Raw genomic sequence first — 24249 nt, forward strand, 5'->3', positions numbered from 1 at the left:
GCGCGTCGAGTGCCCGTGGGCGCAAGGAACGGCCAAGACGATTGCGCGCATCAAACGCACGCGCACAAGCTGACGGACGGGTCGAACCCGTCGGGGAAGGCGTTCGTCTAGACCAGGGCTGAACGGGTATCTCGGATTGTGCCTTCTTGGTATTCGGTATGCGCAGCTTGGCAACGCTTGGCGATGGTGTCGTGAAAAGACAAAGTGGCAATGGATTATCACGGACGAGAGGCGAAATGAAATCACAAACGTTTCAATGTCTGGGTTTCGGTATGGATCGGAGAGTGAGTCCCTTGTCGCCAAGGTTGAGACGGGAAACTATATGAAGGGAGTTATCTACTGAGCTAGCGAATTGTAGATCAATTAAAACACTGAAATGTCAATCTCGGTCTCCCAATGTGACATGGTGAGGTGATCTATATTGCTTTTTTCCAGATCATTTTCTTCGATGCAGCAGTCATTTGACGCATATTGACAGCTTCTCCAGGCATCATCGATGTACGGACATGGCCTAACAATTCGGAAGTGATCCGATAACTGAATTGGGTCGACATGCTCAAACGAGAAGAATAGCCAGACGTTGGATCAACATTCAGCAATAAAGTCGAGACAAAGCACGACCCCCAATGTTGATAGTGCAGATAAAAAAAGATAGCGCAGATGTTAGCGTCCGGGGTCCATTGTCCAGTGAGATGACTCCATTTCCCCATGTGGTCAATCCTTTCGCGGGGGAAGGGGAAGAGTTTAGTTTATGGACATGGGTATGGATGGATATCGACACTACCCACTGGTAACAGAACGAGAACCTCTGAACCGGGACCAAAGTCTGGATCCAGACAAGTCCATCGTTCGGGATAGACTAACCTGAATAAGAGACCGACGGTGGGGTTTTTGTTTTTTACCATTGGGGAATGTCTTGTGTGAATCAACCTGTGAGCTGAGCTGAGCTCCAAAAGAACCTGTTAGAGAGAAGATGGAATGACAATGCCAAGAAGGAAGGAGGCGCCAGACGTTCCCTTTGCAACGGGTATGTATTTGCGCGGGTAAAGAAACGGTTCAATGGTGCTTGACAATTACAATATGTTCATGCCCTATACTGGAAGTGGAAATTGTGAAGCTGAATGAAGTGCTTACAACCACGCACGTGCTCAGTCAACCATCGTAAAGAAATGTGGACAGATGGAAGAGACACCAGATTAAGCATAGACTTTACCTTGTAAATAAGCCTAATACTCTGGATCCAATGCCTAAAAATCATCTGCAGTAGGACCCCGTCGTGTGCATTGATTGTCGTCCAGCCCATCACAAGTCAGGATTAGAGGCACGCGACTCTCTGCTTCGCCGAGAGATCAGGTCCCCTTGGCGAATCGACCCGAATTTCTTGTCCCGCTGTCGTCGAACTTTTGCTGCATGGTTTCTTTATGTGGCGTAGCTCCGATCCTTGTTTTTTCACGTCTCGAAAAGAACAGCTGGCCGATGCAACCAATCAAATGTCTCAGGCGTGTTGCGTAGATCTCGCACGTGGGGGAGAGAAAGATGCTCATAGGGAGGGATATGCTTAATTGTTAGTCTCCCCGTACTACCGCCGCATAATCCACCCACACCCTCTTAGCCAGTGTTTCTGGTGTGGACACCCATTGAGTGCCCAGAGTGCCTAGAATGACTGCATCGATAGCAATCGGTAGCCATATCGTCTCACCGAACACACGGAACGCATACAGGCAAGACACTCTAGCACTTTGGGCTTCTGGACCTGGTGGGGGGCAATCCTTTAGTTCTGTTTAGCTAGCTGGATACTCTACCAGGCATGGATGGGACCGGGACACCCATGACTGCATGATGCCAAACCTAAGCTTTTACTCACTCGAACCTTTTTTTTCGCCCGTGTTGTGTCGCCATTGACTTTGTGGCAGTTTTCATTTAAAGCCTTGCAGTCCTCAAACTCTGAAACTTTTCCCCTCTCTCTTCTCTAGAGCATTCCATTCCAATTCCTTCTCCCCTCATCAAAACACACAAGGCAAGCTACAGTAGTATTATTACTACAACGTAGCTCTCTCTCTCGCTGCCTTTTTCTCTCCTCCCTTCTCTAAACCGAAGCCACTCGTCACAATGGTTCTCGAGGCTTACACTTACGTCTTTGCCATTGGCAGTTGCTTTGCTCTGCTTGAGGCCTACAACAATGGTGCCAGTATGTCTTCCATTCCTCTTCCATTGACTCCATCCCCACCACCAAATACCAACAGTAACTGACACAATCTACAGACGATGTCGCCAACGCCTGGGCTACCAGTGTCTCCTCCCGCTCCGTCACATACCGCGGAGCCATGGTGCTTTGCTGCATCTTCGAAATGCTCGGCGCCCTGACCGTCGGCGCCCGAACCGCCTCGACCATCAAGAACGGTATCATCCCCATGGAAGCCTTCCGCGACAACGCCGGTGTCCAGCTTCTCGCCTTCGCCTGTGCCTCCGCCGGTGCTTCCACATGGGTTATGTGGTGCACAAAGCACAACGCCCACGTCTCGTCTACATACTCTCTCATCTCTTCGCTCGCTGGTGTCGGTATCGCTACCGTTGGTGCTAGCCAGGTTCAATGGGGCTGGAACGGTGGTCAGGGTCTCGGTGCCATCTTTGCTGGTCTCGGTATGGCTCCTACCATTGCCGGTGTCTTTGCTTCCGTCATCTTCTTGCTTGTCAAGTATGTCGTGCATGTCCGCAAGAACCCCGTCCAGTGGGCTGTCTGGACCTCTCCCTTCTTCTTCCTCATTGCTGGTACCGTCTGCACACTCTCCATTGTGTACAAGGGATCTCCCCGTCTCGGTCTCACTGAGAAGCCTGCTTGGTACATCGCCGCTCTCACTCTCGGTGTCGGCTGGGGTCTCTTCTTCATGTCTGCCATCTTCTTCGTCCCCTTCGTCCACGCTGTTGTCATCAAGAAGGACTACACCCTCCGCTGGTGGGATGCCTGGAGAGGACCTCTTCTCTTCAGCCGCCCCGCTCCTCCTGATGCCGAGAACGCCCGTGTCCCCAACTACGCTGTTGTCCAACACGGTTCTGACATGGAGGTCGTCTCTCACGAGACTGAGGAGCACAACCCCAAGAAGGCCAGCGACGATGAGATTGCCCCCGCTACTGCCGCCAGCTCCGAGAACAACGAGAAACGACACCTCAACCTGTCTGAGTCTACCCAGGAGGACTATCAGCGAATGGTCAAGGATGCTGAGGAGATCCACCACTCCAACCTCCGCAAGGGTAAGGGACCTCTTGGCTGGGCCATGCGAACTCTCCACGCCAACCCCATTGGTGCCGGTTCTATCCACGAGACTCACAACTTGATCGCCGTTCTCAAGCGCATTCCCGCCCAGATCGTCGTCGCTTTCCTCTACGGTGCTCACTACGACATTCATACTGCCCAGATGGGTATTGAGGCCACTCCCGAAGGTCGCCGTATGGCCCGCGTCTACGAGCATGCTCCCAAGTACCCCAACGAGGTTGAGTACCTGTACTCTTTCGTTCAGATCATCACTGCTTGCACTGCTTCTTTCGCTCACGGTGCCAACGATGTCGGTAACGCTGTCGGTGTCTGGGCTGGTATGTACGCTGCTTGGTCCACTAGCCGACCTGCCGAGAAGAAGGCCGAGGTTCCTTTGTGGCAGATTGGTGTTGTCGCCGCTATGATCTGCATCGGTTTCATCACCTATGGTTACAACATCATGAAGGGTAAGTCTCACAACACATTCCTCTCACTGAAACATTACTAACTCTCAATAGTTATGGGTAACAAGATCACCTACCACTCTCCCAGTCGTGGTTCCTCCATGGAGATGGGTGCTGCCATCACTGTCCTCGTCTTCTCTCAGTACAAGCTCCCCGTCTCCACCTCCATGTGTATCACTGGTGCCACCGTTGGTGTCGGTCTCTGCAACGGCAGCATCAAGGCTGTCAACTGGAAGCGAGTTTTCCTTCTCGTCTTCTCCTGGATCATGACCATCCCCATCGCCGGTCTTATCGGTGGATGTCTTATGGCTCTTGCTCTCAACGCCCCTCACTTCTAAAAGCACCCTCACTTATGATACCTATTGTTGGACTTGATACCATTTTATTGTCTGGACTTTTCAATAGAAATGGGATGAAAAATAGAGGAGTGGATTTGATTGCATAGAATACCTGGTTGGATTTGCTTATAGTACCCTTGTCTTATGACTTAATTGACAGAGATTACACTCTTTAACTGAAATATCGTGCCTTCGTGATTTACATCGACCATTCCTGTCGCGAACGATCAGATTGTCAACTAAACAGCCCACCGAAACATTGAAGTGAAGGTCAGTTATTTATTCGCATCTTAATTATTCAAATGAAATTTTTTATTTCTTCTCTTCTTAGGTACTGAAAAAAAACTAAAAAAAAAAAAACTAAAAAAAAAAAACTCTCATTCTTAACGAAACTCTGGACCAGACTATTGTTAGATAGTATGGTGTTGGCATCGAAGTCTTTGTACGATATTTCTTTCAATTGAGCTCTTCGTTCAACCAATTATTATACCCCAGATACGGCGATCAAGCTTTTTGACTACTGTCATGACCATGTAGTTTCATTCACTACCGATGGTCCGATATACCGTCACTTGATAGAAACTGCCGTTGTATAAACTCCTGCAGTTGGTGTCTCTTGGCAGGAACCATCGTGAAAGCTGAACACTTGGCAAATCTGTGTTGTACTCTCTTGGCGTGCTTATGGTGTCTTGGGTGTCTCCATCCCACCCCCTCAGGATCGAAGTCTTGGCTGTCTCTTGGCTTCATGGCGGCATCTTGCGGTGGCCGATCTAGGTAACTGCTCGCGTGCTCATGGCGACCTTTGCTGACAAGAAAATGGCTTGGTGGACTCGTCATAGGCGTCTGCCACGTTGCAACTGACAAAGACCCAATGTTCCATTGACTTTCAAGTTGACCAACAAAACTTTTAGTCATCGCGCTGTCCCATTATTCGGTGCGAAAATATGCCACAGCCCTAACAACGCAGAAAAGAGTTGGGTATTTGAAGACCGATGTGACGTAGGGCGGAGAATGATGGAAAACTGATTAACTGCTCTTTGTTTACTATATTATGTGTATACTGTGGAGTAATACTGTGATGAAGCTTCGTAAACCAATGGATAACTTGAAATGAGAACAACACCCATAACGCCTTTCCCTTGCTTTCCTTTGAAGTTGCTATTGGCACCACATCTGGACAGGAACATCGGTGACCTGGTCCAAGACACTGAAGTCCATGCCCCATTGTCTGAAGCTCACGACAATCATGTCAAATTGCTCAAGCTCCTCCTTAACCCAGTCGGCATCGTCCAATCGTGGAATATCTGGTACAGCAGCCTGCTTGACCAAGGAATCCGCAAAGTGAACATCGACCTCGAGCTTTTGCAATTCCTTGGCCAATTGTAGGCCAGGTGAGTTAACAAGATGGTCTTGTCCAGCCTTGAAGCCCATGCCAACAACGAGGACCCTCTTTGTCATATCAATGCCGGAGTCGCGGCGCTGAAGTCTTCCGCCTCCCATGAGTTCGTTGACAATCCGCTTTGCCATGTTGGCAGGTCGCTTGTTCATCTTGTCTGCACAGGCTTCTAGGAGAGGGAACTCGCAGTTAGAGAGGAGGTAGTATGGGTTGACAGGGATGCAATGTCCACCGACACCGAGACTAGGGGTGTAGGGCATATAGCCGAAAGGCTTGGTAGCAGCAGCTTCAGAAACCTCAAACGGGTTTATGCCAAGACCCTGACAAGCATCGGCCATCTCATTTGCAAAGGCAATACACATCATTCGTTGACAGTTCTCGTAGAGCTTGCACATTTCAGCAACTTCAGGCTTGGAGACAGGGATAATGCTGTCAAAGACTCGGCCATAGAGGCGGACAACGGCATCCAGAGATCCGGGGATGACATCATCAAGACCAGAGACGACCTTGGGGATGGATCGCATGGGAGGTTCAGTTCGGCCAGGGTCAATGCGCTTTTGTATGTTAGCATATACTTATGGTGGGACAGAATCAGTGGTCAAGCTTACCTCAGGGGACATTCCAGAGAAGAGTCTTTTGGTCTTTGCAAGGGGACCAAGAAGCTGACGAGTCAGTCCGACAGACACTGAGCTCTCAATAACGACAGTGCAACCAGGACGGGCCCACTGCTCTACTCTAAGCAGAGCACTTCGTAGGTAAGACAGATCAATTGTTTTGTCAGATCGAAGAAGGGTAGGAACAGAGATGAGGAAATGAGTAGCCTTGGAAAGATCAGACTCATTCGATGTGAAAGAGACATTAGGTCGAGCACTGAACTCTCCCCGCAGGAAATCAAGTCGGTTCTCGCTAATATCAAAGCCCATGACCTCATACTTGGAAGAGAAAGAGTCCACGAGACCTGTACCCACGAAACCTACGCCGATCACTGCAACAAGGGGAGTAGCTTCAGTGGGTGTGATGCCAGTCTTGGTGGGTGACGTCTTGGTTGCTTGACGTTTGGCCTCACTGGGAAGGACCCTGTGAGGGGCAAGTCGCTGAACAAAGCTGGCAGAGAAAGGCATATTGAAGAATGAGAAGGGTGAAGATGGTGTGTTTGAAAAGTGATTGTGTTGAGATGAGATGAGATGAGATGAGATGAGTGAGTGATGAGATCAACGTTACCGTGCTCAACCCGATCTTCTTATAGAGGATGTCTCGATACTGAGAACAATGGCAAGAATTCTCTTCAAGTTTGTCGCTATTCATCTTGATACTAAGCAAAAGCGTAATCCGCGTCTTTCAATAGAAAGGTTCCTTGTCAAAGGTCTAGGCTCAGTAGTGTATGCTACGCTCATGGTGTAGTTAGAACGTATTGACTGGATATTAGATAGTCTCCATATGGGGTAAGCATATTGGAACTCACACATACGTGCGGTGCCTCCCGTAGCCATTGCTACGCTACTCTATTGCGGGTGGCAATCGCTATTCGGGCAGGCACGGACGCCCGCCGGTGATAGACACAAGAGGTTTAAGGAATGTGGTCTGAGACTTGCCTATCCAATCCTGTTACATGCCGGTTCTGGTGGCGCTAACCACACGGGATGATCTGCAGCTATAGGGTGAAATTCCACATATATTATTCCTTTCGTGTTGAATGGTTCCCCGGTGCAAGAATTTAAAGTATGGGAGGCGTGATGCTTTGACAAGTCGCCTGCAAAGTGGATGCAAGATCAGAGATTTCCATGTCATGGTATCTCGATTTGCCGATTGACAATACCACTACTCTGTTCTTGCATTAAATCCCATGGGAACGATTAACATGTAGTATCGTCATCACGACAGGTCATGAATTAAAACAAACTTAACAGCAGCTAGACCATAAACATCCAAATTCAATTTAAGCGAGCTAACGCCTAGGACTCAATGACCTCTATATGGCATGATATGTGGATCAGTACCAACACTGACTGTGCCTTAAATCGCCTGCCAAGATCTATAACACTCTTTAACCAATATAGATCTACATCATGGACCCAGCATAGACCGTTCTTATCGTTCCCCTACCAAATGACGGACCAGTGCAACGCAGGGCATGCTCTTTCTGGGGATGGGTCAGCCACTTATCACATACCTAACCGAACTGATCAATCAGTTTGTCGTGGAAGGTGGATGAGAACAGCAAACGGGGATTAGCCAAGCGTTTGTGGGTTTCATTCAAACCGTGCCTGCTGATCATACATGGCAAAGCTGGGTCCAGGTTGAGCTCGGTTATGTGATCGACACGGTTGCTCGTATGATGCAGGGTCTGGGTGCTTTTTGCCATGTGCTCCAGGTCGGTTCCAGATTGTTGGGACATGTTGCCAAGACTTGGGCCTGGTGATCTGAGTATGAACCAGGAAATAGGAACAAAGAGCACCTTCAGCGTCTACACTCCTACAGCACACATGATTCAACCACCTCTGAGTCAGAATAGATCTTTGTATTCTCCGAGATAGATCTCAACTCAAGCGCCTTTTCCTTCCCGGCATTCATTAATGAAAATTTCCGAGTTCTTCACATACCGACACTATCTCGGAGTATTTCCCACACCAAAGAAAAGAGTGAAGCCCGGACATGGACACAGACCATGCAAGACCTCAACAACCAATAATCCCAAGACTCGGTTACGACCAACTCCATTCCTGCCCCAAATATTCGTTAACCGAGCTCTCTAGTCGGTGGATAGCAAACGGGATGGCACACGGGACGACAAGCCCATTCCGGACAGCCACAGGAATGCAGACTCCCCTCCAACTCTTCAACTTACGCGCAGCAAGTGATGAGCAATTCTGGGTCTTTCTCGACGATGAATCAAATTTTCCTACAGATTTCTATCTACGGTGATGATCATCATGTGTGAGTGGGGGATGACTGGCTAGAATATAGGAGACAAGTGGGAAGCGAAAAAGACCGTGTCGGCCAACTGCTAGAACAAGGAACTGGAATTTGGCAGGCGATGTTTGAACGTGATAAAGGCTCGATACATCGGGCTTCAAACATTGCGATCATCAAATATTTTTTAATGACTTTGTTGCTTTTGAAGACCTCGATCTTGGGTTGTCCTTCTTTCCCCTCCCTTCCCCTCAAGTCTTGAGTCGTTTGTCTTACATTCATTAGTCTGTCCGAGACAATCTTCTACCATGGAAGCTTTAAACATGCGGCCCAGGAGTGCCTTGTCCTCTTTCGAGGCTAAGAAGGCCTACTTCGGTAATGACTTTGCCGACTTGAAGAAGACCATCAACTCTTCTACTATTCAAGAAGATGAACAACCACGATTCGACCGTCACAGATCTTGGCAAAATGCTTCCTTCTCGTCGACAGCTGAGACAGTCGTTGGTAATGACGAACCTGAGCCACTCAAAGATTTCTCTACTCTCCATATCGAGAACCCCTTGCCCCCCTTACCACCCAAGATCATCGATGAGCCCCTCTTCCCCTCACACACAGAAAACATCACTCCTTTGTTCAACCTCAAAGCCGCACCTGCACGCAATCCCCTTCATGCAGTCACCATCGAAGATGATGATGACAACATTTGTCCCCTTGAGAAAGACCCTAAGAAAGCTGCCCCTACGGTGTCAGTTACTGAAAAGCCTGTACAAGTCACACCCATGCATGCCAACAGCACTGTCGAGACATGCGGCTACCCTGAGATTGAGGACCCTGTCGATCCTGCGCGGATCCTCTCCAAAAAAGATCTATTCAACCAAAGAGTGGCGTTTATGGGCCTGGTCGTCATTATCAACATCTGCATGGCTATCACTGCTTTCTTTGGAAAGAAGAGCAAACTTGTCTTTATTGTCGTTTTATTTGTCAAAAGTAAAGACTTCTTGTCGGCTATTTTATCACCTACGGGGATGATCTACCGTGCCATCTACGAGAAGTTCTACCCACCCGGGCCTGTCACCCGACGGTGGATTCTTTCTCTTATCCCTGCCTACTCCGAGAGCGAGGAGCAAATTGTCAAGACGATCTTCTCCCTACGGGATAACGGCGTCGAACCTCACCGCCAGGTAATGGTTGTCATTTTAGATGGGAAGCCTCGCGACGTGCGATCACATATGATTCGCATGGTCCGCGAGTTTCAGCGCCCGTATGTGTCTCTGAAATGGAAGAAGGGTGTCTTGAACATCCTCGCTGGCTTCATGGAAGACGTCCCTGTCATTGTCATTGAGAAGGTCAAGAACGCTGGTAAAAAGGACTCTCTTGTCCTTTGCCACGATCTCTTCAACTACCCTCGTGAAAATTCTCCACTATACACACAACTTCTACGGAAGGAGATGTGGGATGAGATTCTGCCCGAGTTGACCAAGGGCGAGGAGTTTAATGGGTTCGATATGGTGTTTTGCACAGACGCTGATTCGACTATTTACAAGGGTGCTGTTGCGCTCCTAGCTAATGCTCTTGCGCGGGACAAGGATGCTATCGCCGCCTGTGGTCTTGTGCTAGTTGAGCTAGAACCAGGCTATGAGTGGTCCTTCTGGAATCTCTATCAACAGTTTCAGGTATGTACAGATTTGGAACGAGTACAGATACCTTTGCTAACCATATTTCTAGTACACCTTTGGACAATATGTTAGAAGGCGAGCTGAAGGCTTTGTTGGGAAAGTCACTTGTCTGCCTGGTTGTATCACCATGATGGCCGTTAGACCAGAAATGGCTGGTGCAATTCGCAAGTACTCTGAGCCTGTGACTGGTGAGCTGGTCATCCATCACCAAGTCCAATATCTCGTAAGTCAACTTCCTCCTAACGCCTTGCTTCACATACACTAACTCGATAAAGGGTACTGACCGAAGGCTTACCTACTCCATGCTCTCCCAGGGCAAACATCTCCGAACACTGTTTGTCCCTGATGCCGTTAGCGAAACGGTAGCTCCGCAATCCCTCTTCCACTACCTGAGTCAACGGCGTCGATGGGGCTCTAATGCCTACTTTAACAATTATTTTTACCTTGCTGGCGAGAAGATGATTCCCATCACTCGAATTGCTGCCTCTATCGAGGTTATCCGCCTGAGCCTTGTGTACTACCGTATTCTCAACACCGCACTATTCATTGCTAGCTGTGTCCGTCACATCACAGCTCTCAAGCTGGTCCCTATGCTGGTCGTTGGCCAACTACCGTCACTATGGTTCTTTTGTTCAATCCTCCTCGAGCCTGTATTGCGCAAGCGAGGACATAAACTTCTCATTGGATATCTTATCAACAAATGCGTTTCGCCTTTTATGAGCGTTATTATTTTTACAAAAGTTGCTACAAATCTGGGAAGCCAGGTATGGGGCGTGTCTGGAGTCACAGCCTCATCAGCAGCTCCTCCTACTGCTGCGCCTGGAAGTGGAGAGGTAGACAAGAAGATCGTGACAGATGCACTTGATGCTGCTGAAAGAGGAGAGGTGGTCCCGTCAATGAATCAAGATACTGGAGGCCTCACTAAACCAGAACGTGCTCGTCTGAGAGATGAGCGTGTTGAAGTTGAGTAGGCTGCTTAAGTATTAGAATACTAGACATAGATAATATCCAAATAATATCCAAATAGTATCCAAATAATATCTAATACATATCTACAGCCTAGATCTCGCCAGATTTGCTCGTTGGCCTCTTTCTCCTTTCTCTCAGCCGCCGAGAGTAACTCATCATGTGTAGGATTGGCTTTACTGAGAATGTAGTGATGGCGAACAACTACTGTCCCAGCGTAAGATTCACGGTCCAGACCTTTGGGTCATCTCCTCTTCTTGGCAAACCTGATTTAAGCATTTCTCGGAAGTAGCTCAGGTATGAATAAAGACTGTCGCATGCGGTACTTAAATCCTTCGCCAAGTAAACTACAATGCCCGGAAACCTCTTACCGAGCAACGATCAGGCTACATGTAAGGTGATAAACTATTTGATGTTTATTCAGGATTTCTAAAGTCTAATACTTACTTCGCCCCTCACTCCATAACTAAGAGTCATCGTAGGTAAAGTTTGAACAAGTAACCTTACTCACGCACGCAGAAAGGCACTGCTGAGAAGCTACCTACCCAAGGTGCTCACCTGCTAATATTTGTTTCCTCAAAAACAATAGCTGCTATCTCGCTTGGCGGCGCCTACCGAACAATGCCACCCCAGACTGATAGTGTCTAGCTCAGCCATATCCGGACGAACATTCCAGAGCCGTGTCAAGAGTAAACCTTGCAACCCACCTTCGTGAGTTAAGTCACAATTTCCTTTAGTGGTTATTCGTCGGTGTAAAACTCACACTGGCATTGTCTCGCCTGTTCTAGCCTCTTGTCTCGTCCCAATTAAGCATTCCGTTTCTCGCCTCTCATACTGGCTGGCACGACCTGCACAAGGGTTATATAATACCTTGCACCCACACAAAGGAGCAGACTCTACGATTCTAGGACCGATATCTTTCCTTTTACGGACTCTTTTTTCCCGATGCCTCTTCCTCGCCAGTGTTTCTCTCGCTGTGCCATTTTTATTGTCGTGGGCTGTTTTGTCATTGTCGTTGTAACCTGTGGTACATACTTCGGTTTGGCCAAGAGACAGCATCACTCGTTTGACTGGACGACAATTGTAAGCGATCGCGGAGATGTATTTCCTGATTTTAGCTTTTCTGGGTACCATAACTCGGCAATAATACTGCCGAACGAACCCAGTGCCAACATCACGATGACTTTCAATAGTAGTATTGATGATGTCAAGCCATTGATACAAGAGGCTATTGATAGCATCGCAGCTTCAGGTGGTGGGGCTGTTATTCTTCCTGAAGGCAGATGGCCTATCACTGCAGGCATCAATGTCACCAGTGGAGTGGTTGTCGCTGGAGCCGGAGAGACCAAGACAGTATTGGTGTTGCAAGATCGTCCGTCTCAGCCAGTATTCACTCTCGGCACACCTGCAAATAATACAAGACCCCGCTATGGGTTCAGATCGAACATTACCAATCAGTATCTGCCCATCGGCTCCTCTTCTGTGGATGTTATCAGCAGCGCTGGTTTCGCTGTTGACCAGCTGGTTTATGTCTCGCGAAATGCCACGGAAGCGTGGATCAGAGCCAACGGAATGGACGGTCTCGTCCGAAATGATGCTCAACAAACATGGTTACCAGTAAGTAATATTCCTATCTCGTTGGCAACCAACAACTAACCTGCAGCAGGTGGACAAGAGAATACTGTCACCCAACCAGATCAGCAGCGTCTCTGGCACAAATATCACTTTGAGGATTCCCTTGACGGATAATCTTGACTCAAACTATGCTCAACCTGAACTATTAGTATATACTCCTCCTTACGAAAACAGTGAGATTGGCATACAGGATTTTGGGATTGAAGTCCCTGACACGTGTTCTGGTGCACCACTTAACGACAAAACCTGTAACTCCGCTGCTGTCTACTTTCCATCTTGGACTCTTGACAGCTGGGCCAGTGCATTATCCCTGAAAGGGTTCAACAAGTTCTTTCAGGTTGACCAAGATGCCTCTCGCATCACTATTCAGAACTGCACGATGAACCGCGATCAAGATATTCAAGGAGCTGCTCTTCCTTTTGATATTTTAATACAAGGCTCTCAGGTCTTGATACAAGACTGTTCGCAAGTTGGAATACCATCGGCAAGATGTTTTACTGTCGGCACAGGATCCTTGACACCTGGTCCAAACGCTGTTCTGCGGCACAAGACTAAATCTGATGTTCAAACTATATATCCACATCAGCGATGGGCGCATGGATTATTGGTGGAAGATAGCTCCGTGCAGACTTTATTTGTAGATCGGGGTATTAAAGGCTCAGGTCATGGGTGGTCTATCAATGGAGGTGTTGGGTGGAACCTCGATGGGAATAGCGACTTTGAATCACCGCCACTTGGCATCAACTGGTGCGTGGGTTGCGGAGGAAATGGCCATGAAACTAAAGGGAACGCAACTTTCATTGAGTCGGGTAAAAGAGTCGAACCTCGGAGCCTATTCAAGGCGCAACTGGAAGAGCGAGACACCTATACATATGATCAAGTGGACGAGTAAACTGATGGGTAGGACCCTTGATCACTGACGTGGTAAAAAACGAACTTCGTTGCTACATACGTAAGACAGAGCTTTTAATTAGCCTCCTTCCCTTTTCTCATCATCCTTCCTACGTCTTATAGTTGTTTTGTTCCCTCTAATTGGGCCGCGGCTTGAGCTTCATACAACTGCTTATTTATACTTGCCATCCTTGGACCCAAATATTAGAGAATATACAGGTATAATCGAAGCCTAAATGCACACATAGTTTGGTAGAACATTTATCTGAACATTGGAGATTTCTCATTACTAGTAACTATTTACTCTTGGATATCATGATCGTTAATCAAACTCCACTTCTTTACTCCTCATCTTATGTCATGGTCTCCTAAGCGTGAGAGATCTGGACCTGATCCTTGGGGTCTGTCATGGCCTGCTCAACAAAGACCTTGTGCCACTTGCCAGTGCAAAGGTCATAAGTAGTCTCCTTGACACCAGCCCAGTTCTCCCTCACAATATCCATGGTGGGTCGTGAAAAGACAACATCGATCTCTTCAAGAGTCTTGTTCTTGGTCTCGGGCATGAAGAAGATCTGGTAGATCTCACCAACGAAAGCAATGCCACCATAAAAGCCGAGAGCCAGGCCAGTCTTGCCCATAGCCTCCTGCATGGCAGAGAAGTTGTAGGTGACGATGAAAGATGCGAGGAAGAGGAGAGCGTCGGAGGAAGTCATTCCGTAACTTCGAAGGTGAGTTGGGAAACTCTCACTGGGAATGACCCATGTGAGACAAGCGTAAGAACCGAAGAAACCCATGTAGAGGATAAGACCAGTCAGGTAAAGACCCTCTACAGTCATGAGCTGAGTGGTGACGTCGAACTGGTAGCTGATACCGATAAGAACCAGGCCGATGAAGAAACCGGGAAGCATGGTGATAGCCCAGAAACGACGACCGAATCGTTCCATGAGGAAGATGGCAGGAATGGTACCAATCAAGAGAGATCCACCACCGACAAGAGACATGTAGTTGGCCTCCTCCTTGTTGAAACCAATCTGGTTCATGAGAACAGACATGTAGTACATGATAGCGTTGACACCAGTGAGTTGACCAAGAAGGATCATAATGTTGGAGTAGACAAGAGCGCGACGAGCTCGGGGCTCAGTGAAGAGGTCCATCCAGGGGAATCGGCGGTTCTTCGCTCCCTCGACAACAGCGTTCTCTTCCTGGATGACGGAGGCACTCATGACGTAGAACTCCTCTCGTGACTCGCGGTCCTCGATACCACGGATGCGCTTCCAGACCTTGTAGGCGGCGAGATGGCGCTTCTGGTGGATGAGGAAACGGGGACTCTCGGGAAGGAAGAGCATACCAAAGAACATGATGGTGGAGAATACGAGAGATGAGCCGAGGATGTATCGCCAGTTGCCAGGAACCTTGAGGAACATAGCACCGACAGCATATCCGAGAACCTCACCAAGGGCGATGTTGAATTGGTAGAGAGAGACCAAGTTTCCTCGGATCCTTCGCTCAACAGTCTCGGCGACGTAGACAGGGACAGTACCACCCTCGAGACCGACACCGAGACCCAGGATAACACGAGAGGAAACAATCATGCCTTATCAGTCAGTACAAAGTAGCAGATTTAGATAGTCAGAGTAACTTACCAAAGTTCATTGAACCAGCCTCGATCGCGGCACCGATAGTGTACAGAATAATAGAGATGATGATGGCACCCTTTCGTCCAAAGTACTCGTTTGCAGGGGAGAGCAAAAGCGCACCACCGACAGCACCAAGGGGCATGCCAGAGTTGACGAGACTGTTCTGTCTCTCGTTCAGACCGAGGTCATCAGGAAGGAACAGGTTTGCACCACTGATAAGAGACTGGTCGAGACCTGAGAGGAGACCACCCATAGAGGCGAAGGCGACAAGGAGCCATGTGAAGTGCTTGGGGTTGGAGAATTGGATTTGGAAGAATCCAGTGTCAAGACCACCAGCCTCATCAAGCTGGCGCTCCATATCGTCAATGAGGTCATCAACTTCGCGACCACCACGGCCAGCGACCTCGAGAGCCTCAACTCCAGCCTTCTCGTGGCCCATGGCTTTCTTGATCTCGTCTTTCTCGTGATCGACCGTGGCCATCGAGTTCTGTCGACTCTGCGCCATGATGAATAATGTTTTATATCCTCAAGCGAGTCTGATTAAAAAAGAAAAAAGTGTGTAGGAAGGTGTTGCATGTGAGTAAGAAACACCAGAGTCGTGGTTCATTCCTGGAGACATGGTGATCTGGAGCCCCAGGTTTTTATATGTGGTTCTGCATGCAACCCGCGTTCATCCTTCCCCAGCCCACAATTCTTCCCCAAATCTGGAGATGCCGTCTCTGTCATTAGACTTTTCTGGAGAGTGGGCAGGCTTTGTTTCGCCATGGGGCACCGCAAATGCAAACCCCATAACGTTGAGGGATTGTGGTGTCGGTAGCACCGAGAGACTGGCCGGCAAGGCTCCATCGAGAGATGCCGTCTGAACCGATTTGGGTGGAGCTTGTCTTTGTCGTCTGGTTGGCAGTTGGGCATCATTTGCGCGATCAACAGACGTTGTAACGGTCTAACAGGAATGTGACGCCTATTGACAAGTTAGCTGACTCGGAAGGCGATTGTCGATTACCATCGAACCATTCAATTAGAAGGAATGATTTGCTGCCTTGTTCTCGGACCGGCGGAAACTCCCAATCAAACAGTGCTTCACTCATTTCTAGACATCCACTATTGCAGTTCCCGGCAGAGATCTGCAGGCACTAGAGGCGGGTTTACGTTGTTCCCCTTCTAGAAAGCTTCCAAGTGCGAGTCTTTACGTCACCAGGGAAGCCGTTTACCCGCCAGTCTGCCAGGTTCATCGAGAAAGCCGGTTGAGCGTCACCCTGGTGGTCGTCTGTTGGATATTGCCTCACCACTGCTGGGATACCCAGTTCGTAATGAGGTGCTTAGTGCATGAGTTGTGAAGAGTCCAAGCTCTGATTAAGTTTTTTTTTTTTTACAATGGTATGACTGCCACTCGTTCAGATATCGTGATATGTAGACCTCAACAATGGCTTCACGATTATTCCCGTGCCAAGTTGTTAACTCGTGGCAGGCTAGCCTCTTAATTAAAAGGCGCCCGCTTGATGCTAGCACTAAGCCCCTGGTTTCTTGTCATGATTCAGCCGCATCTCTTGGCTGAAAATCTCTGAATGACGATGAATTATGGCTTGAATATTGGACTACCCTAAGGCTGAGCGTTTCTCTAGGTTGTTATTCGTCTCATTAATAGGCTTGCGCATGACATGACGCACATGGAATTATTCAATTAATATACTTAAGACAACGCACAAATATAAAATTGGTGAATTACTTAGTATCAACAAATCGTTATTCTCAGTGAACGACTGCACAACCGAAAAGAAAAGAAAAAAAGCTTTCAGATAGGATGGACCCAACTGCAACGCAAGCCCACAAATCAACCTTAACATCCCCATGGACAGGTTTTCGTGGGGATATGCTCGTCACCACTTTTATCTCATTTGGATATGTCAATGGTTGGCCGAATGTTTTCAACATCGGCCCGTTATCAACAAGAGGCAGATGACTGCGTTCCAAAACTCCACAATCCCGACCATCACGGAAGGATACGGGCCTGAGTACGACCTCATCCGCCCTGTCAACATGCTATTTTCCGGAGAACGAGTATGTCACGGGACCGCTCTGACCCCCGCGATTCTGGGTAAAGGGCCGATATCATCCCCGGAAACAAGTGAGAAATCCCCATTTTTTGGTCCCAGCAGGGATTACCAGGCAGAAACTTAACGGCCGTCCATCTTGTGGGATGTAAATTGTAGGTAATGAGGAGACCAGTCGTGCCATGCTTTGGTATAAAAGTGAAACTATGTTGGTCATGCAATGAATGTTCGGCTACATTCGGAGCCGATGTTGGACACGCGAGTTGGAGCTTATACTGCTTTAGGTAGTAATAAGAGTTGGCCGATGGGTCCCCCCTGGTAATGAGAGAGAAAATATCTGCTTTCCCATTGAGCATTGACTGATACTGATCAATCCGTCGTTTCTTGTTGTGAAAATCTCGTACAATTGTGGAGACATAAACTCAGCACGGGATCTGCAAAATTTGCCAAAGACGTAATAACTATTGTCAACCTGCATAGCAACCAAACAAAGACTGTGTATCGTCGAAACAGAGCCTCAAGCTGAACTCTTCGCATTGGAGATCCCGCAAGCCACTGCCGCATCGCATCTTGAGCCTCATCAGCCCTACCGGATAATTTCATCTTGGCCACTCACTAAGCCTTCTTGGCCCTGCCATTAGTATCCCTGACTCCGACGCCAAGGACAAAGCCGAAGCGCAAAACCGTGCAGATGCCTGTGACCACAACACTGAACCAATCTTCCCATCTCCAACTTGAAAAAGCAAGATTTCCCTCCATCTTAAGACCAAGGTAGATAGCCGTGAACATGGTAAAATCAGCCGGCAAAAGGCAACCCTGGAACATCTTCCAAATATTGACGTCGTGGGAATAACGCAACAAGGTGCACTGAAGGATCAGATACGACGTGCCCATGCCGCCGATCTGGTACAGGTAAGGTGCAAAGTGCGTGTCGAGTGGGTAATCGATGAAGAATGCCTGCATGGCGAGGTTGTGGTCAAAGAAATTAACCCACATTCCTATCAGGGTCAGGACAGGATCTACCCAGAGAAACCAGAGGGTGTAGACAGGGTGGATTCTATCAGTGATGGCCATTTTGATAACTTTGAATCTAGTGGATTGACTATAACATGAGCAGTAACAGATACAGAGTGAAACAAGACCAAGCCAACAATCGGGCTTCTTATAGCTGTTGCGCAATGTCAGCAATGTCAGATTTGACGTCAGCTTATTGTCAATAGCTCTCGCCAAACGGACTTTGACTCGCCGTGATTGGCCTCGCATCCTTATGCCAAGAGAAATAGTCAACTTGTTAGCTGTTGACACAACAATATGGCAAAGACACAGATAATCCAGCAAAATGTATTGCGGGGAAACGGCATTCTTAATCATAATATGGGCATGCCAATCAATCGGAATTGGCCGACCTGTCTTTGTGGCCGAGTACCTAGCGCATTGACTGAGGATTGATCCAAGTCTATGTTGAATGATTCACACTTGATATTGCACGCAAATACCTGCTAGCTCGCGATTCAGCCACTTTCATCCCTTCCTATAATCTACTACCGCCATTAGTCAAGATGACACGGATACTCATATACGTTTATTGAGCGTGATATCAGTGGCACTGATGAGTAGACAGCTGCCTATAGGGCTATTGACTCTTACCCGATCGTCATTATGGATACAGACATACAACCGGCCACACAGCGTATCAACAGAGCCCCTCCAAGTTCAGATATTATTGAACATATGTCCAAAGACTTTATTGCACGTCGCAATGTTTCCAAGGCCAGACCCTGCAGTTGATGTCTCCGCTCGGCGCCGAGGCAATTCAACCTGGGGTAACGGTGGCCGCTCCACCAGGGCAGCCAACAACATCTTATTACCGTTTTAAATTGTGTTTGTAATGGACTCTCCCCTCTTTAACCTCGGTATTGAAGTAGCCAGTAGTTCTTTGGGCTACATATGAAGGGATAAGTCTCTTGCTTGTCTCCCTACAACAAAGGCATCTTCGGGAGCCAACGCTGGTCCACTACAACAAAGTGACAAGAGACGGCCAGTACAGTCACAAGTAATGGAAAAAGTACATGTAAAATTCAGTATAATAGTATTGTTTTCAATGCAGCCTATAAATTTTCATTGGCAGAGAGAGTCAAATGCATACTTAATGATTCCTATTTTAGAGTCTCCCATTTGCATCGCATACAGGCGCTCAATCTATGATGCCAAAAACTAAAGACTTTTAGTCATTGGACATGAAACCTGTGCATGAGTCGAGCAATAGTAAAAGAGAGAAAGGCACCGCAGAATCGCAGTACATTCATTTGATCCACGACATTCACTACGCAATACTTCCACATCGCTGATCGAGATGAGTTGTGATGATGCGACTCATTGCCAATGTGAAAAGAGATATGAGCTTGACAGTAAAACCTAGCACTGCAACAGTATGAATAAAATAGTGGTCAAGTCAATCAAGCCACAGAGGTAAGTTGTGATATAGCCCAGGGTTTCCATTTATAATCAACTTTATACGAGCGTAATATCAATCCTCGTATAGTGCAAACCGTGATTGCCATGTACAGTGGAAAACCGGTGGATGAGGCGATATTCCTGTGCTAGACACAAGAAAATTGTAGAAATTGAAATCTATGTTACAGCTACAGTGTTCTAAGGTGAACGATTCAAAGAGGGATAGTTGACAAATATTGTAATGGCTTGATGGATATTTCTGCAGTTGTCACTGGGATACTGACAGTGCTTGACAGGCGAACGAATGGCCATAGACTCCTCGTGGTCTTGGGCATGTGGCAAGTTGTTTGGGTTTCAGTTTCGGGCTATTTTAGAAATTTCATCCCACTTTACGAACTGCACCATTCTGGTTCACGACAGGGGAAATTTGACACTGTCCATTCAGCTCGCTAATGCCAAGGCTATGAGAGTCGGACCGACGATAGATATCATGTGATTGTCATCTGTTACCCTATGATTGAATATTAATTGAACTAGTATTTCGAAACATCTTTGAAGTCCTACGGGCTCCACGGGGAATCTATCGTGTTAAAACGAGTCGTCAAGGTTAAACAAAGTGCAGGTAATACATTCAAGCTAAGTAGGATGACAACGAAAGACTACATATGTGTGTATGATGTTTTCGATTATGGAATTTAGCATCATGTTCAACCATAAGAAAAGTGTTGTTGGCTGCCTCAAAGTAGAGACTACCTACCCTACAATAGGTCAAGACACTCTTGTCACACACAGGTACCCTAGTTTCATTGAATAGACGAGGGACAACATAACCATTCACTTTGGCTTGGCAGAAATAGCTTCAGTATGCCTTGTGCCTCGTGTTCAACTAATCAGGAAGTTAGTTAATACCGGAATGTGCGTTTCCCGGGCTTGGCTTCAGACTCTAATTGGTCGAAACCTCCTTCGGTAGTATCCTGAACTCTATTTTGCAAACGCGAGAAGAGTTCCGGATCGGCTGGGCTGGACGCGCAGGGGCAAACCCACTTAAGCGGCCTCAGGGTGTCAGAAACATTGGCCGCTTAAAATAAAAGAGACAAAATTAGTAGATCAGCTTATACAGCTTAGACTAGGTCTCCTAGACGACTCATTTTTAGACCCTAAGGCTTAGGAGATTAACCTTTCTACCGCCCAGTAGCGCGGAATGTTTCCATGGAGAATGAAAGAGTTCAGCTTTAGGGGCGAAGCCTATCGCTCGATAAGCATAAGCTTAAATCTCTAAAAAGGTATCCGTATCATACTTGTGTTTGACCCTCTCCCACTTCCACAATCAGGTTACAGCTCGTGAGGAAGGACTGCATGCATTGAACCGAGTGACAAGCATCACGCCAGAACAAGGCCTAGAACGTCGGTATTCAGTCCATTCATCTGATCTAAATGGCATTTAGAGTTCGAACCCTGGTTTCAGTTACACCCCGGATAGCAAGTCACGTTTCAACGGGAATACCAGACAAGGAGGCAGCAGTGGGGCACGAACTGTGTCTGGCATTTACCATTGGTGAACATGATTGACAAGACCGGACGATGCCGATAGATCCTAGCAACCTATTACCAACAGCCGGCCATCAATAGCCCTGCCGATATCAAGTTTGAGCCTTGTGATAACTCAGGTTCGATACTATGCTGTTATTGTCGCTTTTCAAAACTTCATTCTTGCCAAGCTGTATCGACATAACTTTAAATCTATCACAAGCTTGGTTCAGCAGGGGAGAATTGTCTACAACTTGTCTCACATGTTCGGACGAGCCGATGGACAAGGCAGAACTGCATCTAGACCGGAAATGACGATACCATCAGTGACACAGAGAATCCAAGATGGCAAATGTGTATAAATGGGCAAGTCCTCTTCATACTTATTGCTTTTTTTCTTCAGCAGCTCAATTCGTTTCTTATCTTTCATCTCAACTCTTCACTTCAATACCACCATTTTAACCATTCAAAGTCTGTGACTTTTTTTGTTTCTACCAACCAACAACATGCCTTCTTTCACTACCTTCGTCGCTGCCATCGCTGGATGCTCCGCCATTGTCAATGGCGCTGCTATCCCTACCGAGAGCACTGGTCTCCAGACTACCACTCTCCATCGCCGAGCGGTCACTAAGGAGCATCAACTGAGCAAGCGCGAGCCCGTCACTGTGGCTATCCTGACTGCGGCTGGTACCGCAGCAGTCACTGCCATCGTCAACGAGGCTGTCCAGGCCGCCGTCGGTTTCATCGGCGACATCTCCAACTTTGATGCCGGTCGTGAGGCATTCACTGTCCAGACCACCGAGGCCATGATGGCCAACAACCCCGACCCTGAACGTTTCCAAGCTGCTGCTTGCTACAACAAGGCCTTCTCCGTCGCTGACCCCGCCAACATCGATGGCCAGTCCTCTGTCAAGTTCAGCCTCGGCATTCTCAACACCGACTACGAGTGCATGTACATTGCTGCCCCCAACCAGTTCTTCACCGAGGGTGACGGTGGCTTGATCAACGTAAGTTACTAGCCAAATATATCCCAGTTCAGCTGACTAACACACATAGCTTTCCTTCACCCACACCGACCGATGCACTTTCGATTCCGAGACTGCTGATCTCACTTGTGTTTAAGTCATGAGGTATTATGATGGAATGGACTGAGGTCGGAGAGGGGGAACGGCTGTCAATGTACCCAAGTAGAAAAGTTGAGAAAATCTTGCTAAGAAGAATTAACATTCTGATCGCATCGCTATGGAGAGTACCTTCTACACATGTAGTGCATGTCGCTTGAAAAATGCTAGTTTGAGCAGTGATAAACAGTCTAGAAAGTTACATAAAGCCGCCATAATGTTTTCCCGTCTTGCCGCAAACTATCATGTGAGCTAGATGGGATGGAATCGTGCAGTATGTATTGTGAAAGGATGCGGTGAGTGGCAACGGGGAGTCCCTAACAGTATCGGTGAATTGGCCGAAGGACGTTACATCAACTGTCTATTCCAGCCTGGCGTCGGTACAACAGGGACCAGTTAAGCTCTTGAATCAGTTGAATTAGTGAGACGTCTAATGAAAGTCGCATCAGCCGAATTTAACGACGTTATAGCATTCTCTAGGGAAGAAACATCTACTGTGCATACAGCCCGGGAGACGCTTCTTTTATCAGCAATATACGTGTTCTTTTTTAGAAAAGTTAGTTACTGGGAAAACCTTGTTTTGACATTTTGAGTTTTGATCTAGATGGATCCTTTGTTGAGAATTTTAAAGATATCGAGAAGACTAGGGCTCCGGCTTACAGTTAAAATAAATAAATAGCATTCTCTAGATGCTGCAATGACTTGCAAGATTTAGATGCTCTCCAAAGGTACACAGAGTCATCGGGGGAAGGCCAATCGATAGTCCGGCTCATGATAAACAAAACGTCTAGGATATTCCCAACCTCTTGAATTTCGCTATCAATAGAACGAAACAATCCGGTCAAGAATCGCGGGGCTCCGATCATGTTATGTCTCGGTCCACAAGGGGACGACGACACTAAACCTTGTTCAAGTTAGTGAAAGCTGAATAAGCTCAAGCCGCACGGAGCTACGGACCCGGAGCCGTATGCCGAACCTGGGGGGGATCTGATAACATTATCTATGCCGAGAATGCTCCGCGTATTTATTCTGGTATATAAATAGCAGTTGACACGATCTCATTCATCTGCCTCAATTTCTATCTAATCTTCATATACACTACTCAAGAGTAAGTTTGATGTGCATCCTCGTATGCACCTTTGCTAACATGCCCAGTGTCTAACAACAAGATCGTTCCTCTCACAATTATCAAGGGCGCTGGCCATGAGCACATCCCTATCCCAGAGGGAGAGTGCGCAATCATTGCCGACTTCCACTCTGTCAAGTCCCAGAGCTCACACTCTACACCTTACTTGACAACCGGCTTCTACAGAGTTGTCCCTGGACCTACACGATACGGCGAGTACGACTATGAGGAGACCAAATATGTCCTCAAGGGCCAAATCGATATCACCGTAAGCTATCACCAACTCCCTGTCATTCATGATTCTAATAGCTCGTATAGGATGAAGCTACTGGCAAGACACACCACCTTGTTGCCGGTGACTGGGCCTTCTTCCATGTTGGATCCAAAGCCCAGGTTAGTCTTTTTGTCCCCAATGTTTGACCATCAATTGACCTTTTTTAGTTCTCAACCAAGACTGAAGGTGTCGCATTCTACGCTGTCACCCGACCAATGAACGACGGCCACCCTAACCTTGTTGGCCGTGAGGAGAGCACCTCCAAGTTGTAAAAGCCATGTTATTATAGACTTTAATGAATTAAGATACATTTTTAACACGTATGCTACTTCACATGACTTTACTACTGCTTCATTGAGAAGTGTCTACTACAGCAATATTTATGCATCACCCTAAGACCTGCGAGAACCGAGTGTGCAACTATGTGAAGGGTTCCATAGAACATGAACAACAAGGAACTGACTAGCAAGTCATACTGCAAAGCTATTGCATCTTTGAAAGAAAAAGAAAAAAAGAGAAGAAAAAAAAGCAGC

At 47.5% G+C, this 24249-nt stretch overlaps 9 protein-coding genes across 9 annotated transcripts; 6 read left to right on the forward strand and 3 right to left on the reverse strand.

Moving 5' to 3' along the window:
• Nucleotides 1–2109: 2109 nt before the first annotated feature.
• FGSG_03172 (uncharacterized protein) lies at nt 2110–4052 on the forward strand (the record flags this gene model as incomplete). The annotated part of the gene is made up of 3 exons (XM_011324291.1): nt 2110–2188; nt 2263–3717; nt 3769–4052. 3 exons carry the CDS (start codon nt 2110–2112, stop codon nt 4050–4052), a joined length of 1818 nt encoding a protein of 605 aa, XP_011322593.1.
• Nucleotides 4053–5140: 1088 nt separating this feature from the next.
• FGSG_03171 (uncharacterized protein) lies at nt 5141–6569 on the reverse strand (the record flags this gene model as incomplete). Its single annotated transcript, XM_011324292.1, has 2 exons — nt 5141–6002; nt 6057–6569. 2 exons carry the CDS (start codon nt 6567–6569, stop codon nt 5211–5213), a joined length of 1305 nt encoding a protein of 434 aa, XP_011322594.1. The 3' UTR covers nt 5141–5210.
• A 2112-nt stretch (nt 6570–8681) lies between these two features.
• FGSG_03170 (uncharacterized protein) lies at nt 8682–11005 on the forward strand (the record flags this gene model as incomplete). Its single annotated transcript, XM_011324293.1, has 3 exons — nt 8682–10031; nt 10084–10257; nt 10310–11005. The coding sequence occupies 3 exons, from the start codon at nt 8682–8684 to the stop codon at nt 11003–11005; spliced, it is 2220 nt and encodes a 739-aa protein (XP_011322595.1).
• Nucleotides 11006–11945: 940 nt separating this feature from the next.
• Nucleotides 11946–13527, forward strand: FGSG_03169 (uncharacterized protein; the record flags this gene model as incomplete). Its single annotated transcript, XM_011324294.1, has 2 exons — nt 11946–12617; nt 12667–13527. The coding sequence occupies 2 exons, from the start codon at nt 11946–11948 to the stop codon at nt 13525–13527; spliced, it is 1533 nt and encodes a 510-aa protein (XP_011322596.1).
• Nucleotides 13528–13894: 367 nt separating this feature from the next.
• FGSG_03168 (uncharacterized protein) lies at nt 13895–15668 on the reverse strand (the record flags this gene model as incomplete). The annotated part of the gene is made up of 2 exons (XM_011324295.1): nt 13895–15120; nt 15170–15668. The coding sequence occupies 2 exons, from the start codon at nt 15666–15668 to the stop codon at nt 13895–13897; spliced, it is 1725 nt and encodes a 574-aa protein (XP_011322597.1).
• Nucleotides 15669–17011: 1343 nt separating this feature from the next.
• FGSG_12499 (uncharacterized protein) lies at nt 17012–17341 on the forward strand (the record flags this gene model as incomplete). Its single annotated transcript, XM_011324296.1, has 1 exon — nt 17012–17341. The coding sequence occupies one exon, from the start codon at nt 17012–17014 to the stop codon at nt 17339–17341; it is 330 nt and encodes a 109-aa protein (XP_011322598.1).
• Nucleotides 17342–17829: 488 nt separating this feature from the next.
• FGSG_03167 (uncharacterized protein) lies at nt 17830–18288 on the reverse strand (the record flags this gene model as incomplete). The annotated part of the gene is made up of 1 exon (XM_011324297.1): nt 17830–18288. The coding sequence occupies one exon, from the start codon at nt 18286–18288 to the stop codon at nt 17830–17832; it is 459 nt and encodes a 152-aa protein (XP_011322599.1).
• A 3413-nt stretch (nt 18289–21701) lies between these two features.
• Nucleotides 21702–22982, forward strand: FGSG_03166 (uncharacterized protein; the record flags this gene model as incomplete). Its single annotated transcript, XM_011324298.1, has 3 exons — nt 21702–22202; nt 22573–22590; nt 22938–22982. The coding sequence occupies 3 exons, from the start codon at nt 21702–21704 to the stop codon at nt 22980–22982; spliced, it is 564 nt and encodes a 187-aa protein (XP_011322600.1).
• Nucleotides 22983–23327: 345 nt separating this feature from the next.
• On the forward strand, nt 23328–23988 carry FGSG_03165 (uncharacterized protein; the record flags this gene model as incomplete). The annotated part of the gene is made up of 4 exons (XM_011324299.1): nt 23328–23348; nt 23486–23710; nt 23761–23835; nt 23884–23988. 4 exons carry the CDS (start codon nt 23328–23330, stop codon nt 23986–23988), a joined length of 426 nt encoding a protein of 141 aa, XP_011322601.1.
• Between the last annotated feature and the right edge of the window lie 261 nt (nt 23989–24249).

The sequence above is a fragment of the Fusarium graminearum genome, chromosome 2, assembly GCF_000240135.3.
Source record: "Fusarium graminearum PH-1 chromosome 2, whole genome shotgun sequence".
Classification (NCBI taxonomy): Eukaryota; Fungi; Ascomycota; class Sordariomycetes; order Hypocreales; family Nectriaceae; genus Fusarium; species Fusarium graminearum.